The sequence below is a fragment of the Leucoraja erinacea genome, chromosome 15 (genome assembly GCF_028641065.1).
Source record: "Leucoraja erinacea ecotype New England chromosome 15, Leri_hhj_1, whole genome shotgun sequence".
Taxonomy (NCBI): Eukaryota; Metazoa; Chordata; class Chondrichthyes; order Rajiformes; family Rajidae; genus Leucoraja; species Leucoraja erinaceus.
The window spans coordinates 29695850-29717206 of NC_073391.1; the positions used below are offsets into that span (position 1 = coordinate 29695850).

General features: G+C 43.2%; 1 protein-coding gene across 1 annotated transcript in view; it reads right to left on the bottom strand.

The window, feature by feature from the left end:
- The window catches only part of cfap58 (cilia and flagella associated protein 58), a 162061-nt gene that overhangs the window by 120024 nt on the left and 20680 nt on the right, over positions 1 to 21357 (bottom strand). Inside the window, exons 7-10 of the mRNA XM_055646984.1 lie at positions 19888 to 20047; positions 15404 to 15486; positions 9207 to 9398; positions 4559 to 4720 (exon numbers count right to left, since the gene is read on the bottom strand). Coding sequence (XP_055502959.1) covers positions 4559 to 4720; positions 9207 to 9398; positions 15404 to 15486; positions 19888 to 20047 — 597 coding nt within the window. The remainder of the gene's footprint in view (positions 1 to 4558; positions 4721 to 9206; positions 9399 to 15403; positions 15487 to 19887; positions 20048 to 21357) is intronic.

Sequence of the window (21357 nt, forward strand, 5' to 3'; positions counted from 1 at the left end):
TATGACTCTATGATCTCTTCCTTGGTTTGCCCAAGTCATTAAACCATTCGGCTCTCAAAAGAATATTAGCAGAAAGTCTTAGCTTTCAGAATGGATGGTGTAGATGCAGGAGGGGAGAGGAGCAAAGCAGATGGATGACTAATCTTTTGAGAAAGTGATGTTATAAATATCCAAAAGCACCATGCTTCATGTAACTGACAAACCCACGCTCCCAACAGGAAAGCTCTATGTAAAGGTAAGGTGAAAAGTAAAGTTGGAACACAATAGCCACAGGTCTCTGACAGTGTGTAGCTCTGCTCTTGCTCCCCCTCCCCCCATTCGCAACAAGGACAGTCCCCGTTGTCCACACCTTCCACTCCATTCGCCACCTCCAATGGGATCCCACTACTGGCCACATCTTCCCATCTCCACCCCTTTCTGCTTTCCGCAGAGATCGTTCCCTCCAAAATTCCCTGGTCAATTCATCCCTTCCCACCCAAACCACCCCTTCCCCAGGTACTTTCCCCTGCAACACCACAGGAGATGCAACACCTGTCCCTTTACCTCCCCCCTCGACTCCATCCAAGGACCCAAACAGTCTTTCCAGATGAGGCAGAGGTTCACTTGCACCTCCTCCAACCTCATCTACTGTATCTGCTGTTCCAGGTGTCAACTTCTCTACATTGGCGAGATCAAGCGCAGGCTCGGCGATCGTTTCGCTGAACACCTCCGCTCAGTCCATCTTGACCTACATGATCTACCGGTGGCTCAGCACCTCAACTTCCCCACCCATTACCAATCTGACCTTTCTGTCCTGGGCCTCCTCCATTGTCAGAGTGAGGCCCAGCGCAAATTGGAGGAACAGCACCTCATATTTCGCTTGGGTAGTTTACACCCCAGCAATCTGAACATTGACTTCTCTAACCTCAGATAGCCCTTGCTTTCTCTCTCCATCCCCTCCCCCTTCCCAGTTATCCCACTAGTCTTACTGTTTCCGACTTACATTCTATCTTTGTCCCGCCCCCTCCCCTGACATGTCTGAAGAAGGACTTCGACCCAAAACGCCGCCCATTCCTTCTCTCAGAGATGCTGCCTGACCCGCTAAGTTGCTCCAGCATTTTGTGTCTACCTTCGATTTAAACCAGCATCTGCAGCTCCTTCCTACACAGTGTGTAGACCACATTTGTGTCTATCTCCTGGAAATGCAAGATCCCCCATGGTATTAAGCAGCGATACATACAGTGGCTTGCAAAAGTATTCATACCCCTTGAACTTTTCCACATTTTGTCACCTTACAACCACAAACGTAAATGTATTTTATTTGGATTTTATGTGATAGACCAACACAAAGTGACGCATAATTGTGAAGTGGAAGGTAAATGATACATAGTTTTCAAATTTTTTTACAAATAAAAAACTGAAAAGTGTGGCGTGCAAAAGTATTCAGCCCCCTTTACTCTGAGACCCCTAAATAAAATCCAGTGCAACCAATTGCCTTCAGAAGTCACCTAATTAGTAAATAGAGTCCACTTGTGTGTAATCTAATCTCAGTATAAATACAGCTGTTCTGTGAAGGCCTCAGAGGTTTGTTAGAGAACATTACTGAACAAACAGCATCATGAAGCCCAAGGAACAGACCAGACCAGACAGATCAGGAATAAAGTTGTGGAGACGTTTAAAGCAGGGTTAGGTTATATAAAAATATCCCAAGCTTTGATCATCTCACGGAGCACTGTTCAATCCATCATCCGAAAATGGAAAGAGTATGGCACAACTGCAAACCTACCAAGACATGGCCGTCCACCTAAACTGACAGGCCGGGCAAGGGGAGCATTGATCAGAGAAGCAGCCGAGAGGCCCATGGTAACTCTGGAGGAGCTGCAGAGATCCACAGCTCAGGTGGGAGAATTTGTCCACAGGACAACTATTAGTCGTACACTCCACACATCGGGCCTTTATGGAAGAGTGGCAAGAAGAAAGCCATTGTTGAAAAAAAGCCATAAGAAGTCCCGTTTGCAATTTGCCACAAGCCATTTGGGGGACACAGCAAACATGTGCAGGAAGGTGCTCTGGTCAGATGGGACCAAAATTGAAATTTTTGGCCTAAATGCAAAACGCTATGTGTGGTGGAAAACTAACACTGCACATCACCCTGAACACACCATCCCCACTGTGAAACATGGTGGTGGCAGCATCATGCTGTGGGGATGCTTTTCTTCAGCAGAGACAGGGAAGCTGGTCAGAGTTGATGGGAAGATGGATGGAGCCAAATACAGGGCAATCTTGGAAGAAAACCTGTTAGAGTCTGCAAAAGACTTGAGACTGGGGCGGAGGTTCACCTTCCAGCAGGATAACGACCCAAAACATACAGCCAGAGCTACAATGGAATGGTTTAGATCAAAGCATATTCATGTGATGGAATGGCCCGGTCAAAGTCCAGACCTAAATCAAATTGAGAATCTCTGGCAAGACTTGAAAATTGCTGTTCACAGACGCTCTCCATCCAATATGACTGAGCTTGAGCTATTTTGCAAAGAAGAATGGGCAAAAATTTCAGTCTCTAGATGTGCAAAGCTGGTAGAGACATACCCCAAAAGACTTGCAGCTGTAATTGTAGCGAAAGGTGGTTCTACAAAGTATTGACTCAAGGGGGCTGAATACTTTTGCACGCCACACTTTTCAGTTTTTTATTTGTAAAATAATTTGAAAACCATGTATCATTTTCCTTCCACTTCACAATTATGCACCACTTTGTGTTGGTCTATCACATAAAATCCCAATAAAATACATTTACGTTTGTGTTTGTAACGTGACAAAATGTGGAAAAGTTCAAGGGGTATGAATACGTTTGCAAGCCACTGTATCTGTTCTGCCATCAAATCTAAGGAAAGATAAATTATGGTGATCTGGGAAATACAATTGCTCAAAGAGCATCCATTGAATTGATTAGCAATAATGTAATACAGGTGCACAACCTTTTATCCGAAAGCCTTGGGACCAGACACTTGTCGGATTTCGGACATTTTCGGATTTTCCGAATGGAAGATTTTTAGCGTAGATTAGGTAGGTAGCGCGGGCGGCTTGAAAAGTCTGGAGCAGCTGCCTCCTCCCCGGAGACCGGGAGAATCATTGCATAAATGTTAGTCAGTTAGTTTGGAGGGATTTTATGTGGTGGTGGTGGAGTGGGGGTGAAGGGGGAAACTTTAATTCTAGTCCCCTACCTGGTCGGCGACTCCCAACCTCGCGGAGCTGGGGGCTCCGTCCGGCCGCGGGCGGCGCCGGTTGGAGCTCCGACCCCGGCAACTCTACCCCTGGCTGCGCGGCTCCAAATCCAGCGACGCTCCGCGAACGTTGGGAGTCGGCGGCCACAGCGCTCCGGAGCTTGCTGCACGGCGACCCGGTAAGGCATTGCCCGCTCCCCGCTGGTATCCCAGCGCTGCGACGCCGCCGACTCCCGACATTCGCGGAGCTGGGGCGTCCGGCCGCGGGCCGCTGGATTTGGAGCGCCTCGCAGCCAGGGGTAGAGTTGCCGGGGTCGGAGCTACAACCGGCGCCGCCCGCAGCCCCACCGGCCACAGCGCTGCGGAGCTTACTGCACGGCGACCCGGTAAGGCATTGACCGCTCCCCGCCTCTCCGACCAGGTAGGGGACTAAGAATTAAAGTTTACCCCTTCACCCCCCCTTCACATAAAAGCCCTCCAAACTAACTGACTAACATTTAAGCAATGATTTACAGATGTTTAAGCGTCTCCCGGTCTCGGGGAGGAGGCAGCCGCTACAGTAGTACAGACCTGGGTTGACCGTGGGTCGTTTCGGGTCAAGTTTGGCGCCAAACGCGAGCTTTGGTGCGCAGACGACATCTGGAAAAAATGGCCGGTTTTCGGAGTTTTTCGGTTTCCGGAACACCGGATAAAAGGTTGTGCACCTGTACAAGTACTAGACAACAGCCAGATGTAACAAGAATAGCATTACAACTATTATGTAAACTTTATTATGTCTCCAACACCACCATTATAGTCATCACTAATAACTTGCGTCAGATATCTGTATTTGTATTGATATCTGGCAGCAGAAGTCAAAACAATGAAGAAGCAGCACTACCCTGTAAAGATGCAGCCACAGTAATAGGAACAAAACCTGTTGAACCGAGTCTGAAGAAGGGTCTCCCCCCCGAAACGTCACCCATTCCTTCTCTCGACCTGCTGCCTGTCCCGCTGAGTTACTCCAGCTTTTTGTGACTATCTTTGGTTTAACCCAGCATCTGCAGTTCCTTCCTACAATGCTGAATTACCTCCTACCTCATTGATGGCTGTCACAACAGTATTACTTTAGAACACTAAGATATATTACCATTACATTCCTTCTCTATCAGCAAGTAAAAAACTTGGAATACCCTTCCTTGAATTACAGCACTACTCAGAAGACTCACTTAAGATCTCATTATCAACTTGTTACACATGGAATCTTACCACACACTGGCCACACTAGCTGGCCACACACACAGAATTTATTTAGAAAAATAATATTATTTGTTCAAAGAATACATGTTAAAGTGTTGTATTTCAAGGAATGTGCTTACCTGGGCTTCAATCAAGTTCTTGCTGTACAGGTTCCTGTCACAGCGCACAGCCTCATACAGATTCTGCTGCTGCTTTAGTTTGCTTTCAGCTTCAGAGATTTTCTTCTTGAAGTCAAAATTCTGCATCTCAAATACCTTAATATCTTCCATATACTGAAGAACCTGCAAACAAAATAATAATTGACACTTAGGAACCCATAATGATACAAGGCAGCTATTTTTAAAACAGTGATACCAGCTTTTAGCAGATTCAAGTTCCAAAAGCATGTTGTTGGCATGGGGTAGCTATTTTCACAAATGCAAGGTGTTATATTATTTTTTAAAGGAATGGTAATTATTGAGTTCATCTAAAATGTCTTCAATTTTTTTTAACATTTAGTGATGCCTTCTGAAAGTAAGGGTAAAACCTTATCCTTTCATTTGTAATTTGGACTTTCTTTAGACTTTAGAAATACAGCATGGAAACAGACCCTTTGGCCTACCGGGTCTGCACCGACCAGCAATCAACCCATACACTAGCACTATCTTATACACCAGGGGACAATTTACAATTTACAGAAGCCAATTTACCTACAAACCTGTACATCTTTGGAGTGTGGGAGGAAACCAGAGCACCCAGAGAAAACCCACATGGTCACTGGGAGAATGTACAAACTCCAAACAGACAGCACCCGTAGTCAGGATCGAACCCGGGTCTCTGGCGCTGCGCTGCAACTCTATTGCCGTGTGGTGCTAGATGCAACATTTTATCTGTGAATAATACCATGGTTTAAGCCCTTGAATATCTATCTCCCCTGCAGGGAAGCACCTTGGCTTTACTTTGTATATAAGTGTGGTTTTGACATCCTTTATTTATTCTTACTTAGTATTTCTCTGTGTCTGAAACTAAAACATGAATAGAAAATTAGACATTTTCTTGCTCATTCCAGAAACTCTGGGCAGCTACTGACGGTAAGACTGCTCTTAAAAAAATACTATGATAAATGAGCAAATTCATTAAAAAAAAATATGAGGGAAATAAAGTTGAAGACGTTGGAAAATACACCTCTAGATGGAACCAATTACCTGAACAGAGAGTCTGAGCCTGAGGGGTGGTGTTTGCAAGGAGACATCAGATACCAGCACTTAGGGACACACAGTGCTGCTTTTTTATAGGTTATATCAGGCAGGAAAAATGCCATTAGGCCCAATGTGTCTTAACTGTATCTACATCTCAACTCGGTATTCAGCGTCGCTTTTTAATCCTTTCACTGTCCTGTACTTCTGGCTTCTGGATTATTTCCTTTAGCTATTTCCAGTAACAGCAATTTCAGATTTGAACCACCACATGAGCAAAGTTTTATCCTTGTTTCGCCATTGAATTTAACAGCTAATGTTCTCTGGTTTGTTTTATATGAGGGGTGGGGGAGAGGGGAGTGTGAAACTTTTTTTTTGTTCCAATCTCTTACCTTGCCGGAGATGCGATTGTTTTCCGGATCGTATCTCCGGTCACTGCAGCCAAACATCATGGAGCTGGAGGCCTTGCTCGGGACCGACTTTGAGGCCCTCTACGGGAAATTACCATCGGAGCAGATCCCTTGCCTGGGATCGACGCTTCAACCGCGGCCTACGAATTTCACTTTCGAGGAGCTCGTAGTCTCGGGTAGAGACCGATGTTGGGAAGCTCCAAAAGACGCAAAAAGTTTTGACCAGGGGTCTGATCACCCGGCGCAGGGGAGCTGAGATTCCCCCGATGCGGGAGCTTGATTGCCCCGACACAAGGGCCCAAACTCCGCCGGCAACAGGAGCCAAGATCGCCCAGTCAACCGAAGGCTCGAGGACCCGACCACGGGAGAACAAAGAAGGGAAGAGATTGAGCTTTTTTTCGCCTTCCATCACAGTGAGGAATGTGGAGGAGTCACTGGGGTGGATGTTTATGTTAAATGTATTTTTGTGTGTTCTGTAACATGTTATTGGTATGACTGTATGACAAATGAAATTCCTCATATGTTGCAAAACATACTTGGCTAATAAAATATGAGTATGAATATGATGTATATTATTTGTGGATATTTTTCTATCCATGGATCTAAACAGATGATCAAACGCTATGCTTTCTACTTGCCGTTTTCTCCTGACAGATGAGTCAAATTAACAAAATACCCCATCAAGGGTTAAGACTTACTGTGTCAGACATTGCTAGCTTGAAGACGAGTGAGGAAAGCAATTTAAACCAAGAAGTGACATTAGCGCAATGCCAAGTTTTTTTGTGTGTTTTAGGAGGAAGCAAAACCTGAGGGCAAATGATGTGAGCAGTGAGCACTGGTGAGGTGAAAGTTGCCACCGAATAATGGTTTGCTATGAACTTGATACTTTTCTCTGCTCACTGACAATTACCTTAACAAGCTCATTAAATTTTAAACTCCAAGAAACCAGTCCATCACATTCTTTGTGACATTTTGCTGTGCTGCATATTTTTGAATTACATTGCTAATTACTCTCCTACTTCAAGGCTGCACTAGCTATCAAAAAAAATTAAAGATGACAAACCTTCGGATAATTAAGGAACTAATGCATTTGGTATCTACACCCTTTCTACAAATTATACAGTTACGGACAATGGGATGATGGAACATCCCTTTACATATTTCAATGATGTGTCCAATTGTGAATATTTCCATTGTTAAAGTAAATAGCAATCTAAATGATATCTTTATGATTTGAATAACATGATAAAGATCTGTTTTAACAAATGGGAATGCTCTTCTTTTTCTTAAGATGAAGAAAAAGTTTATCTTCCTGGACTTAATCAAATAAACAGATTGTAGAATCAAAACTCAAAATAGTTACATTATTTCAAGATGTTACGATAACAATATTCAAATGACATTTGGACATGTACATGGATAGGAAAGGTTGAGAGGGATATGGGCCAAATGCAGGCAGGTGGGACTACATGAAGATGGGGCATCATGGTTGCCGTGTGCAAGTTGGGTCGAAGGGCCTGTTTCCAAGCTGTGTGACTCTATGATCATGTTCCAAAGGACATAAAATCTTTCACCAGTAGAATACTTCAATTGGTTTTGCTAATCCCAAGGAAGAAGTCAACCTTTCCATTTAGGACACCCATTATCTTCCCGAGCTTTCCAAGTGATTGACTCACAGCAACGCTTCCCCAGGCTTGAATAACATTGAAGATTTACGAGAATGATCCTGGGGATGACTGGGTTAATGTATGATGAGCGTTTGACGGCACTGGGCCTCTGCTCACTGGAGTTTAGAAATATGAGGGGAGGAAACCTCATTGAAACTTACCGAAAAGTGAAAGGCCTGAAGAGGGCGGATGTGGAGAGGATATTTCACTAGTGGGAGAGTCTAGAACTGTCTAGATGTCAAAACAAAAAAAAAATACAGGAAATGCACTGGGGCTTGTTGGCCATCTTGAAGGGCAAAAATTAGGTTATCGTGTTAGTGCAACTCTTAGACAGAATTTGCATATTGCGGCTTTCCTTTCTGTTTCAGAACTGTAGGCGAGTTGCTTCTCTTATGGAATAGTGAAGCTTGGATAGAGTGAATGTGGGAGAGTATGTTTCCACTAGTGTGAGAGTCTAGGACCAGAGGTCATAGCCTCAGAATAACAGGGAAAGGGGATGAGAAGGAATTTCTTTAGCCAGACGGTGGTGAATCTGTGGAATTCATTGCCACAAGTGATTTCCACAGATTCACCACTGTGGAGGACCTCATTGGGTGTTCTTAAAGCAGAGATCGACACGTTCTTGATTAGATAGGGTGTCAAATGTTATGGGGAGAAGGCAGGAGAATGGGGTTGGGAGGGAAATATAAGTAAGCTCAATGGGCCAATTGGCCTAATTGTGCTCCCATGACGTGTACTTCCAAGATCATCATTGTCACTTGGGTTAAGCATTGATAGCTGCTCGTCCACGGGTACTAATTAGATCACTGCTCTGGGGAAGCATGAAGTGACTGCTTCAAAATAAAATGTGATTTTCTTTTGAATTCAATTCAGGAGGCCAGGTTACCTGTTGACATGTATAGGTTTTAGGTAAAATTGGTAAAATGCAAGCAACGTTACTGCTCGAGCTATTTTTAAAGTAATTATTGAAACCCGACTTTAAGCATTTTCTGATTCGAGCATGGTCCAAAACCCACACACAGCTAAAAATATGAAATGCCCCAATTAAGAGAATTTGTGATACACAGGTTCGGAAATATCTTTTTCCCATTCAAGTTTTGAACTACAGTGAAAGCAGCCGCCAAATAAAAACATGACAACCTGTTTCTGCAATAATATTCTAGTGCGAGAAAGGCAAATCTCTGGAATCACACCAAAATAGTGGGGGGTTTTATTTAATTAAATTGGTATTTTTGTAATTATGTTATTTACAGCAGTTCATTTTCTGTCAAAAGTGGTACCAAGCATACTGAGTTCATCTCATCAGTTGGTGTTAATTCAACTTTCTATCTGTCTCATCTCTCCCTCCAACTGTATCCTTTCCAGAGTTGATGTTTAATTTATTCTGGTTTTGACTTTAATTACTTTCCATCAAAAGAACGAACAATGCCTCTCTCAAATAGGGAGCAACATTTGAAAATTCTACATCCCTTTCAAACTTCGAAGTTGGATTAACATTTAATGCTAAACACTGACCTTCTGTGTAAGATCACTGGCTTCATTGATGTATCGATCCCTCTCTTTTTCCAGGTGGAAAATAATTTTCCTTTGCTTCTGTGCCTCAAGGTTATAGTTTTGAATTTCCTGATCCAAGACCTTCTTAGTCTGTTCGTGAAGTTTAACCAAGTTCAGTTGTTTCTCAGTAGCTCCAACTGCCTTCAACACGTTCTACGGAAATGGAAAATGGTTTAATGAGATAATTAGATCTTCGTTTTCAAAAGTTTAGACCATTCACAAAAATATAAGAAGTAAACATTATATAAATGTAAACAGAATATCTATCTGATATTTGGAGATTTTTTTCCAGATCCTGAAAGTGAAAAAAAAAACTATCTGCCTCAACTGCATGCATTGAATAATACATCAAACCAGCTCATTCTAAGTTGGTTCATCCATGAAAAGCATTCAAAAGCTTATATGTCCTCACAATCATTTTCCCTTTTATTTTACAAAACAACTTTCAGAACAAAATCAAAACCAAAAAAGAACTTGTCAAAATCTAATCCTTAGAACAATAATGGAAATCAATAGAGAAGCAATCAAATTTCCACAGAAATACAAAAATCAGATGTCTGTGTGCTTTGTCAGCTTGTTTCATCATACTGTAAGTTCCTTTTCCCACATTTATATGGTAAAATGTCAATACTAATATATCATACCACAACTGAATCCTCTCACTTCTGAAGACACAGCAGCGTATTTATTGGCAGGTCTGTATAATTACAAGATAATGAGCCTACCTGGTGAGGTTTCATTATAAATAATTACACAGAGTTGGAAATTTTTGTAAAATATGGTTTAAAATGGGAGCTGCATTAAGGGTCTGTCCCACTTAGGAGACCTAAACACTTAGGTGACCTTGCCCGCCACCCAAGGTTTCCATGAGGTCACAGGAGGTTTTCGTCACTCTCCCTAATGTTTGAAAGTGGTTTCCGCATGGTCGAGGCTTAATCTAAGTTGCTGCTAATTTTTCATCATGATTAAAACCGGCCTCGACTAAAAATAGGTTGCCATTTTAAAAATCGATACTTTTTTAGTCGCAGGTCTAGTCAAAGCCGGTTTTATTCCTAGTCAATGAAGGTTTTCGACATATGCGTGGGAGGAGGGTGGTAAGAGGTTGCAGGTCACCTCGACCTTGATTTTTTTTGGGTGGCGGGCAAGGTCACCAGAGGTTGCTGTTTAGATCACCTAAGTGGGACAGACCCTTTACATTTCTCTGTTCAGTTGCATTGACCCCACTTCTTAAACCAAGATATTATTTAATTTCAATTCTGCATGTGAGTGTGTGTGTGTGTGTGTATGTGTACGTGCGTGTGTGACAGATTTCATGTAGGTGACAGGTAAAAGAAAGCGGTTTATTTTTATGTATAAAAGTGGTCCTTAAATTACCTTTAGTTCACATTTTAAGGTGCGAAACGGTGATTTAGTCCCCATATGAACCGGCATGCCAATATGGGGGTCTAAATCACTGGAAACCGCAACGTTCCAAATGATTGCGTTCCAGAAAAACCCACTCGCATGATGATTTAAATGGCCATTAATTTACAGGTATTACACATTAAATTCCTTCCATTTGGCCTATAAATCCATGACAATGAGATTTAAAAATTATGTTATACTGTGAATTCTTGTGTGAATGCTATTTGGACACTTAGGTTATTTAAAAGTGTTAATCTGCTCTTAAGAAATTGATAGATGTTTAGATCTAGTAATTGAATTTTGTAATTAGCTACAATTAGGTAACTAACTAATTATATGCTTTAATTTCAAGTCATCTAAGTAAGATTGTTATATATTTGTTTTAGAATGCTTCAATCTATAATAACTGAAATTTATTTTAGTTCTCTTAATTTTTAAGAAAGTTATGGCCATTTGACTGTCCTCGATCACAGTTTTTGTGTTAAGTCAATGGAAAAGCAATAGGGAACAAGATGCTAATTTCCGAGTATGAAAATGGCTATAACTTTTTTAATACTGAAGATATGAAAGTGAATTAGGTGACAAATTAAACTTCTTTTTCTGCTTTATCTGATGGGATAAATTACAGACTTGATTTTTAAAATCTCAAAATTTTGTAACATTGCTAATAGTAGGTCGCTGAAAAAACGGCGACTGGAACGATGACTGGAACAGCGATTGTCAGGGTGGAACACACACGCACACACGCATCACTTCCTTCACCAGCCAGTTATGCAGGTGGGGGATAGCCCAAGCGGGCTGAGCGCTGTCTGAGTGAAATTCACACGGTGCACACAACGTGATACAGACACAAACCACGATGAACAGGAAAGTTGGCGCAGTGATTAAGACAGTGAAAGCACAGAGTACGGGAAGGGCCACTTAAGTCCTTTAAAAAAGAGCGGGGGAGAAGGGGGAGGTGGAGTGGGGGGAAGGAGTGGAGACAACGTTTAAGAAGCCAGAGATATACGGCTATGAAACTCGGCAGACATTAACATTACCGGTCGGTTAACCTTTGTTCTGAAAACTATTTATGTTTTTTTTCCCAATGAGCCAATGAAATTCACCAGTCAGCAATGGCGACAACCTCGGACAACCTATGCCTCCTGGCAACCCACTACCACTGCACCTGCGGCACGTGAATTCTCGCTACTCTCCATAGCGGCAAAATTCTGGTCGCCGCTAATTTGTCAATATGTTGAAAGATTAGCAGCGACCAGAATGCCGTTACGACTTGTTGCGAGTGAGAGCACTGCTCACGACCATGAAAGCAACTCCCCGGCAACCACCCACGAACATGTGGCGACCATGTGGCGACCGCATTCCCTCCTGTAGTTGCCTAAAATGTCGCCTAAGTGGGACAGGCCCATAAGCAATCATAATTAAAATTACTTTAAATTACTTCAAAATAATCAAAATGTATTGGTGCCTCCCCAATGGTAAGTGATTGACACACTTCCTACATATTAGGGGCAGTTTATAGAGGGCCAATTAACCTATAATTCTATACATCTTAGGGATGTGGAAGGAAACCCGATCACGCGGAGGGAACCCATGGAGTCACAGGAAGAACTTGCAAACTCTGCACAAACAGCACTCAAGTTCAGGATCGAACCCGGATCTATGGTGCACTGTGGCACTGGGTCTGCAGGGTGCACCACTGTGCCTCCCAATGCCAACATAAATGTCTAATTTGCAACCAACAGAATATGTGCAGAGCTGATGCCAGACTTTCTAATTACTTACAACAGGCTTGCCAGGAAATCAGTTCTCCCACTTTGAATGCTACATAAGGGTGGAGTTGTTCTGCGTCTTTACGGATTTAATTAGATCAAAACTTGACCTCAAGAGGCCAGATATGAGGAAATTGGATCACAACCACAGACACTAGGATGAGCCAGAAATCAAAACCTTTTTTAGAGAGGTAAATTTCACTGGGAAGACAACAGTGAATTTTTGACTCTTTATTTTCAGTAAACTCATAACACTTATCCCGAGTAAACAAAAAGCCCCATGATGCTACAAGCTGTGATACTTGACAGGAATGGGGACTACGCTTGCAGGAACTGATCCCAGGCCATAAAGATGGTAGAGGGGGATGTTTGGTTTTGGCCACTGATGCCCAAAGTAAATCTCGAGAATTACAATATGCACCTGGCACTCTAGTACTGGCTCAGTGCTAACAACAGAAGATACATTTCTAACCCTGTGGGTGTATATGACATTCAGAATTGTTGCACTCCACCACGTTTCCGGACAGGCAGAAAATTAAGGGATTTTTTCTTTCTTTACATCACTGCTCGTAAATGCATGGTTGTGTATCATACGGTGGCAAGAACTTTGGTCAAACCAAGGTACAGAAGATGTCTAAGTTAGAAGCCAGGTATATAAGTATCAATCCCAGAATTCTGAAGGCCAACCAATTGGTCCATCACCAACCCTCCTGGCCTACAGACCATTTAATGGCCCCTCCCTACTCTCCCAATCGTATTAATTATCTAAAAACTGTTAATATCCATTTCTGAAAATCCGATATAGATTTCTAACAAGAAAACAATGCATGAAGAGGGTTAATTCTTCAAGCATACATATTTGTGTTAGGTGTACAACTTCAGGAGGATGGCTTTACCTTCATCACGGCCAAATTGTAAAGTCTGTGATAAAGGTCCCTGACAAGTCCTCGAAAATATGAACCCTTATCCTGTCTCAATGGACATTTCCCATGGAGAGCAGATATTGATGATGAAATTCACGACTGCCTTCTGGCCACCCACAGACAAGTTTAGTTTAGAAATACAGCATGGAAACAGGCCCTTTGGCCTGCTGAGCCCACACTGACCATGGATCAGCCATTCACACGAGTTCTAACGATCCCTCTTTCCCATCCACCCCCTGCACACTAGGAGCAATTTATATAGACCAATTAACCTGCAAACCTACAAAATCTTTGAAGATGGAAGCTTCAAACCTGGCATAAACCTCATAGTTCACTGGGAAAGAATTATCCCTCCCCTCCCATACACCTCTGATACATGGACAACGGGCATTTCAAAGTATTGGATAGATACCCGTAATATTATTTCCTTAAAATCCTCCAAATCCACTGGCAATGAACCAGTGTCAGCATCCTTTCTGATGCCAATTCCAAAATGGTAACTCTTATTACTTTTGTAGCCACTATTATTTGTATGCCTGACATCAGAATCTATCTGAACTCCACCACAGCCAATGGACAGAAATGAATCAATGTGGTTATCAAAGATATCTTGATGAAATGCCACATCCCCATCAAATCAAAGGAATTTCTGGCCTAAACAAAATGTTCATGGCATTTGAGAAAACGAGTACCTTGATTCCTTTTAATGGACACAAGGACCCTTCTTTAGACCCGAAACGTCACCTATTCCTTTTCTCTAGCGATGCTGCCTGACCCGCTGAGTTACTCAAGCATTTTGCGTCTATCTTTGGTGTAAACCAGCATCTGCAGTTCCTTCCTACACACAAGTCCTTTTGTTGGAAATGCTTAAGTTAAGCATAAGCTGCAGAAGGAGCACACAATCTTCTAAACCACCTGTCAAATATCTCCTGCCATATCTGTGCCAAATTGCAAGTCCCATACTGGCATCTTCAGATCCCACAGATTTAATTGTAAGTCATTCTCAACAATGAAGGATTGGCTAAGAAGAAGAAAAAGGGAGTTTTCAAGTATCTTGTCAAAAATAGCGATCAGAAGAAATCTCAGTAGTCTGTTGTTTGCAAGTGGCAAATTCATCCGCTATGTATTCTCAAAGAAGCACAATGCAGGAATTGATGATTGACCACTGGAGTTCAATCATTAAACTACACTTTCTTTTGAATGGAACCTATATAGTTATATATTTGATAACATCAAAGTCAGATTACATGAAGAACATACAAGGCCAATGTCGACATTGTTACAACAGAGCAGTCCTAGCTAGCTGCTAAATGGCAAAGTAAAATAGAACTTCTGATCATCTCTAGCTTCTATTTGAAAAGTGATCAAACTTCAATCATAAAGTTCTTCTGTCATGAATAAAGGGAGTCAAGGCAAACATAGAGACATTGAAAGTAGGATGAGGAATTGTGTTTCCCAGGTTGGACGCGTCAAATGGTTGAGGGCATAACTTTAAAGTCGAGGGGAAAATGTAAAGCAGATATGCACGGCAAGTCGTTTTTACAGAGGGCAGTAGGCGCCTGGAACATGCTGTTAGGGGTGGTGGTGGAAGCGGATAAGATAGTGGCATTTAAAATTAAAGATAGGGGTAACTTAAAATGGCTTTTAGATAGGAATATGGATATACAGAGAATGGAGGAATATGGATCAAGTGTGGGCAAAGAAGATTATTTTAACTTGGAATGGACCTTGTGGGCCAAAGTGCCTGTTCCTGTGCTGTACTTTACTACGTTCTATGTTCTGTTCCATCAATTGAGCCTGCTGTGTTGTTTAATATGATCACGGTTGATCCAACAAAGTCATACCCTAGTTAGTTAAATAATTTCCTTGTAATAACCACTAACCCTGTAAGTATGCATGAATGTTTTTTGACAGGTTAGTTATTTGGGGTTCATGAAATCCTCAGGGAAAATGAAATGTTAATCCAATGCCTATCTGCTGCCTGTAAAAAAAATGTGATACTTGTTTCCCTATTCCAGATATATTACATTTTAATGAGGGCACTTATCAATATCCTTACCTTATTCAAAATGTCTCGTTCTCTGACCAGCTCATCAACTGCTTTCTTATCAAATTCAAGCTGCTTTTTAGTGGACTCCAGCTCTGAAGAGGAGAGTGACAAAGGCAATATTAAAGGCTTGACAGTAGTCATCTTCAAAATATAAATTAGAACCAGAACATCTCATGTGGTTTGGAAATTATATCTATCACAAAAAAATTATCTGCATCTCTACCCATATAGGGTTAAGATTCTAACTTGTAACCACACACTTTATTTACCAAATTATAACTCCAATTGTTATTTAGTTTTAGCTCGCCATACTGATTTTAAATGTATTTCTCTGATTATTTCGATCTAACAGCCTTATACAGTATATATGCATATATAATATATATACACAGAGAGAGATATCATTTTTATAGACTCCAGGTCCGAGGAGGAAAGTGACCAAACAAGTTAAAGGCTTTACAATATATGTATATATATTTACACATATATTATTTTTTCTTCTAAAGCTTCCTGCAAATCCTTCTGCAGTTGGCAGTTGTCGGAGTCATAGAGACATACAGCATGGAAACAGGCCCTTCGTCCCAACTTGCCCATGTCGACCAAGATGCCCCATCTACACTAGTCCATACTTGGCCATATCCCTCTAAAACCTTCCTATCCATGTACCTGCCCAAATGTATTTTAAAAGTTGTTATAGTAGCTGCCTCAACTATCTCCTCTGGCAAGCTTGTTCCATGTACCCACCACCCGTTGTGTGAAAATGTTGCCCCTCAAGTTCCCATCAAATCTTTCCCCTCTCATCTTAAACTTATGTGCTCTGGTTCTTGATTCCCTTACTGTGGACAACAGACTGTGCATCTACCCTATCTATTCCTAGTTGTGTAACTATCGTTTTACTATCAATTGAAGTAATAGTGGTGACATTACTGCACACCATTCTGACATTAACTTCAAATCTCTCCAGTATAACCCACCAAAGGAACATCTGTTTTTTGGCACAGAGATATTTTTCAGTGTGACTGACAATCCCAGCTAAATCAGATGCATTTTTATAGGAAAAGAATATCTGTGATAGAATCAAAAGTAGGCTTTTTGCATCTCAAGTCTGTTCTGCTATTCAATGTTCCTGGATGAACATCTACCTTTATATCATGCTCCCACCCTAACTCCACATATCTTGATTCACTTGGTGTCTAAACATCTATCAATCTCAGCCTTCAAAATGTTCTCTGGCTAGGCATCTAAAATACTCTGTCGGATGGAACTTCAAAGGGTCATCAACTTCTGAATAAATAAAAACTCAGTTATAATTCACTGATCCCACATCCAGAGAATTGTTGCTAAGTTCAAGAAGTGAAACCACTCCTGCCATCTATCCTGTCAAAGCTACTCAAAATCTTTGATTATATTTCAATAACATTACCTATCAGTCATTGAAATTATATTTCTTAATCTCTACAAATCGGGCATCTCTATCTTCGCAGACGTTAATCAACTAAATCTATTGTACATCTCTCACCACTTCCAAAGAAGTCACATTTTACCATGCTCACCCCCCCCCCCCCCCGCCTACACACCCCACCCCCCCCCCACAAGCCCCCCTGCCCACCCCCCCGACCCACACACACAACCCGCCACACACACAACCCCCTCAAGCCACCCTGCCCCACACACACCGCCCCCCCCCCACACACACCCCTGCCCACACACACCCCTGTCCCACACACCACCCCCCCCGCCCCACACACACCCCTGCCCACAATCCCCACACACACCCCCAACACACACACCCACGACACACACAACCCCGTTACACACACTCCCCACATCCCGCTGCTCACACCCCCCCTTCCCCACAACCCTCCCTCCCCCACAAACCCCCATCCACAACCTCCTCCTCCCTCACCCCCCCACAACCACCCTGCCCCCACAATACCCCCCCCCCCCCCCCCCCCCCACAACCCCCCAGCAGCCCACACCCCCCCCCCCCCACACACTCCTCCCCTCACGCTCATACACACCCCTTCCCCCCACAACCCCTCAACGCCTGCCCACCCCTCCCCGCCCGCACACCCCTCCCCCCCCCCACAACCCCTCCGTCTGCACACCCCCCACCCACACCCACACACACACCCTGCCCCACACACACACCCTCTCCCACACCCCTCCCGCCCACTTACACACCTTCCCCCCCACCCCCCCCCCCCCCCCCCCACCACACCACCCCCCCCCCCAAACCCCCCTCCCTCCACACACTCTCTCCCTCCTCCTCCAACACCTCCCTGTCTGCACACACCCCTCCTCCCCTCCCACCCCACCCCACACCCTCCCCCTGCCACACACCCCACTTCCCTCCACTCCTCCCTACCCACACATGAAGAGGAGTGGGATGGAGTGCTCAGGGATGAGGGATAATGAGCCCCACCTGCGTAGTTATGGGTTATGGGCGAGTGGTGGAATATTGCGTTGGGGAATGGGTTGCGTTGAGGGACCAGGCCTCCCGTGTGACTGGGACCCAACGGGTCCTACTTAGTCTAGTTTATTTTAAATTTATCTTCAGTATCAAGTTGTGCCATCGACAACTTGAAAGTTATTCTGAAGAATGTTCTTGACCTCAAACGTCACCTACTCCTTCTCTCCAGAGATGCTGCCTGTCCCGCTGAGTTAATCCAGCTTTTTGTGTCTATCTTCGGTTCTAACTAGCATCTGCATTTCCTGCTTACATGTTTATTTTCAGTTAGTTTGAAGCCATTAACTATCCCCCTCCCTATGCTAATTTTACCCTCAATTCAATTAATCTTTACAACCTTTTATCTGGCATCTTTTTGACTACGTTTTGAAATTCAGGTACATTTCGCTTGCTAGCTCCCCTTGATACCCTGTCAAAATATGTCTTCAAAAATATTGAATAGATTTGTCAAGCACAATTTCGCTTTCACGAAACCATATTGATTTGTCTAATTATTTGTTTTCTAAAATATATTGTCACCACATCCTTAACATGCCACTAAAAAGACATTTGGACAGGTACATGGATAGGAATGGTTGAGAAGGATATGGGCCAAACATGGGTAGGTAGGATTAGTGTAGCTAGGGCATCTTGCTCAGGCAACTTGCTAGGGCAAGTTGGGCTGAAGGGACAGTTTCTGTGCTGCATAACTCTGTGCCTCTAAAGGAATCCCACATTTTCCTAGCAACCAATGTCAGCTGGGTGCTCGTCTTTTCCCTTTCTTCTCAAAAACATTATTATATTTACACCCATCCAATCTACCAGAACTGTTGTGAGAGCAATCACTTTAAAATCTTGTAATGCAGGCTTTCTGGCCCTAGAGATTTTGCTAGCTTTTAGTCACCTTCATTTTTTTCCACTAACTCACAGCATCATTGTCCCGCACAAATCTTGTTTAACACATATTCACCGGTAAAATATTGAGTTGCAAAGAGGTTACATGTGACAGCATTTACATCTTGCATAGCTATTATTATTGAAACATTCCAATTTATTCATACTAAAGCTTGAATAACAGAACTGTTTAAATCTGAACTACTGGGAATAAATACGCTTTATAGGTGTCCTTCAAGTTTAATTATAATTCTGAAGAAACATTTACCCAGGAGTGCTGGAAAATGCAAGTTTCACTGAAGAAATGTGCCTCAGCACATTTTGTTGCTGAACTATGTCGAAATATCTAAACAAAATCATTATATTTATGATGACTATGCATGTAAGCTGTGAGTATGTGACTTGCATTTCATGAGCATGTGTTAAGATGGCTAATGTTGGAAATGGCAGGTTTCTGCCACATTGATCAGAACCAAAATGCACCCATTCTCTCTCTATCCATCAAATAATAATGGGGTGTTTGAAATGGTTTATCGTTAAATGTCTCTCATTCATGCCCAATGCATCATACTTTGCTGCTTCATCAACAGAGGGTCCGTTTTAAGTGACTTTCAAGTTCCCTGACTACTATATTTCAAATTGATAATTCCAGAAAGGAATCCACATGCTAATTATTTATGCAGAGTATGATTGGAGTGTACAACATGAAGCTGTTGAGCCAAACAAAAGAGCTACTTACAGAAAAAAAGCATATTACACAAAGAAGAAAGAAATAGATGGATATGTTAGAAGAACTCAGCAGATCAGGCCACATCTGTGGCCTGAGGATGGACTTCTGTCTGAAAGAGGGTCCTGGCCCGAAACATTGTCTGTTCATTCCCTCCCAAGATCCTGCCCGATTAGTAGAGTTCCTCCAGCTCTTTGTGGTTTGCTCAAGATTCCTGCATTTATAGTTCCTTGTGTCTCCAGAAAGATATGCTGATGCTTTGAGATCAAGTCAGGGGGAGGAAGGCTCACATACAGCCTATATTCAAGTGTGTTGTGTCAAATAGTAACTTCTGTATGAAGTAAAACAACTTAATAGACAAAGGACCAGCAGGTTTTAATCAAGTTTGCATTATACTGTATAGTTGTCAAGTAGAGCTCCAACCTTTCTCCAAAGAAATGGTGAGATTTCTGAAAGTTTCCCGTTGGTGATCAAGGTCCAGCTTTTGGTCCTCAGATTGATGCAACCTCCGCTGTAGCATCTCCCTCACCTTCGTCAACTTGGAGACATCTTGATTCAATGTTGCCACATCTTCCTCTTTTGTCTGGATCAGATGACAGAAGAGCATTTATTTAAGTAAATTAGTTTAGGAAGAGGAAATGTTTCCTGCTCAAGATGTCCCTTCAAGTAACCTGCAAATCCTGAGTGGGTGATAATTCAGTTAACAACAGAAGGAAAAGATATTGATGAGGGTTTCAACCCTACCTGGACCCCCTGCAGTTCGCTTACCAAACAAAGATGGGGGTCGAGGACGCTATCATCCACCTGCTTCCTCGTTCCTATTCTTACCTGGATAAGCCGGGAAGCACTGTGAGAATCATGTTTTTTTACATCTCCAGTGCTTTTAACATGACCCGGCCTGCACTGCTAGGGAGCAAACTGACGAAGATGCGGGTGGATGCTCCATCGGTGTCCTGGATCACCAACTACTGGATTAGACGACCACAATATGTCAGGCTACAGAACTGTGTCTCAGACATGGTGGTGAGCACACAGGGGCCTCACAGGGAACAGTCCTCTCTCCCTTCCTGTTAACCATCAACACCTCGGACTTCAGATATAATTCCATCTCCTGACTGAAAATATGGGCTGCATCAGTGAGGGGAGAGAAGCTGAATACAAAGGTGTAGTCAACAACTTTGTTGAGTGGTGTGGGCTGAATCATCTGCAGCTCAACAGCAAGAAGACTAAGGAGTTGGTGGAGGACCTTAGGAGGAGCGGAACACCTCTGTCCCCTGTCTCCATCAATAGTGTGGATGTGCAGTTTACCAGGGAGTACAAATACCTTGTAGTGTACCTGGACAGTAAACTGGACTGGTCCAGGAACGCTGAGGCCCTGTACAAGAAGAGACAGAGCCGGCTGTACATTTTGAGAATGCTCCGCTCTTTCAACATCTGCAGTAAGATGCTGCAGATATTCTACCAATCGGTGGTAGCCAGTGCCATCTTCTTCGCTGCCATGTGCCGGGTAGCAGGGCAAAGGATCAACAAACTCATCAGGAAGGCTGGCGCCGTCCTGTGGGCAGAGATGGATTCATGGGAGGGGGTCTTGGAGGGGAAGATGCTCCTCAAACCCTCCATGACACGCTGGTCAACCTGAGGAATACCTTCAGCAACAGACTGGTTCCACCAAGATGCAGGACAGAATGCCACAGGAGATCCTTCTTCCCTGTGCTATCAAACTTCACGACTCCTCCCCCTTCTGTCGTGGGGTAGACTGAGACTAAGACCGGGGCTGGCAGATCTGTTCCATAGCCAGCTTCTGTGGCCAATAGGCAGTTCGAATTTGCCACCTGCGGTCGGGGCTCTAGAACTTCGGCCCAGCCGGAGATGGTAGATTCACTCCCATAGCCG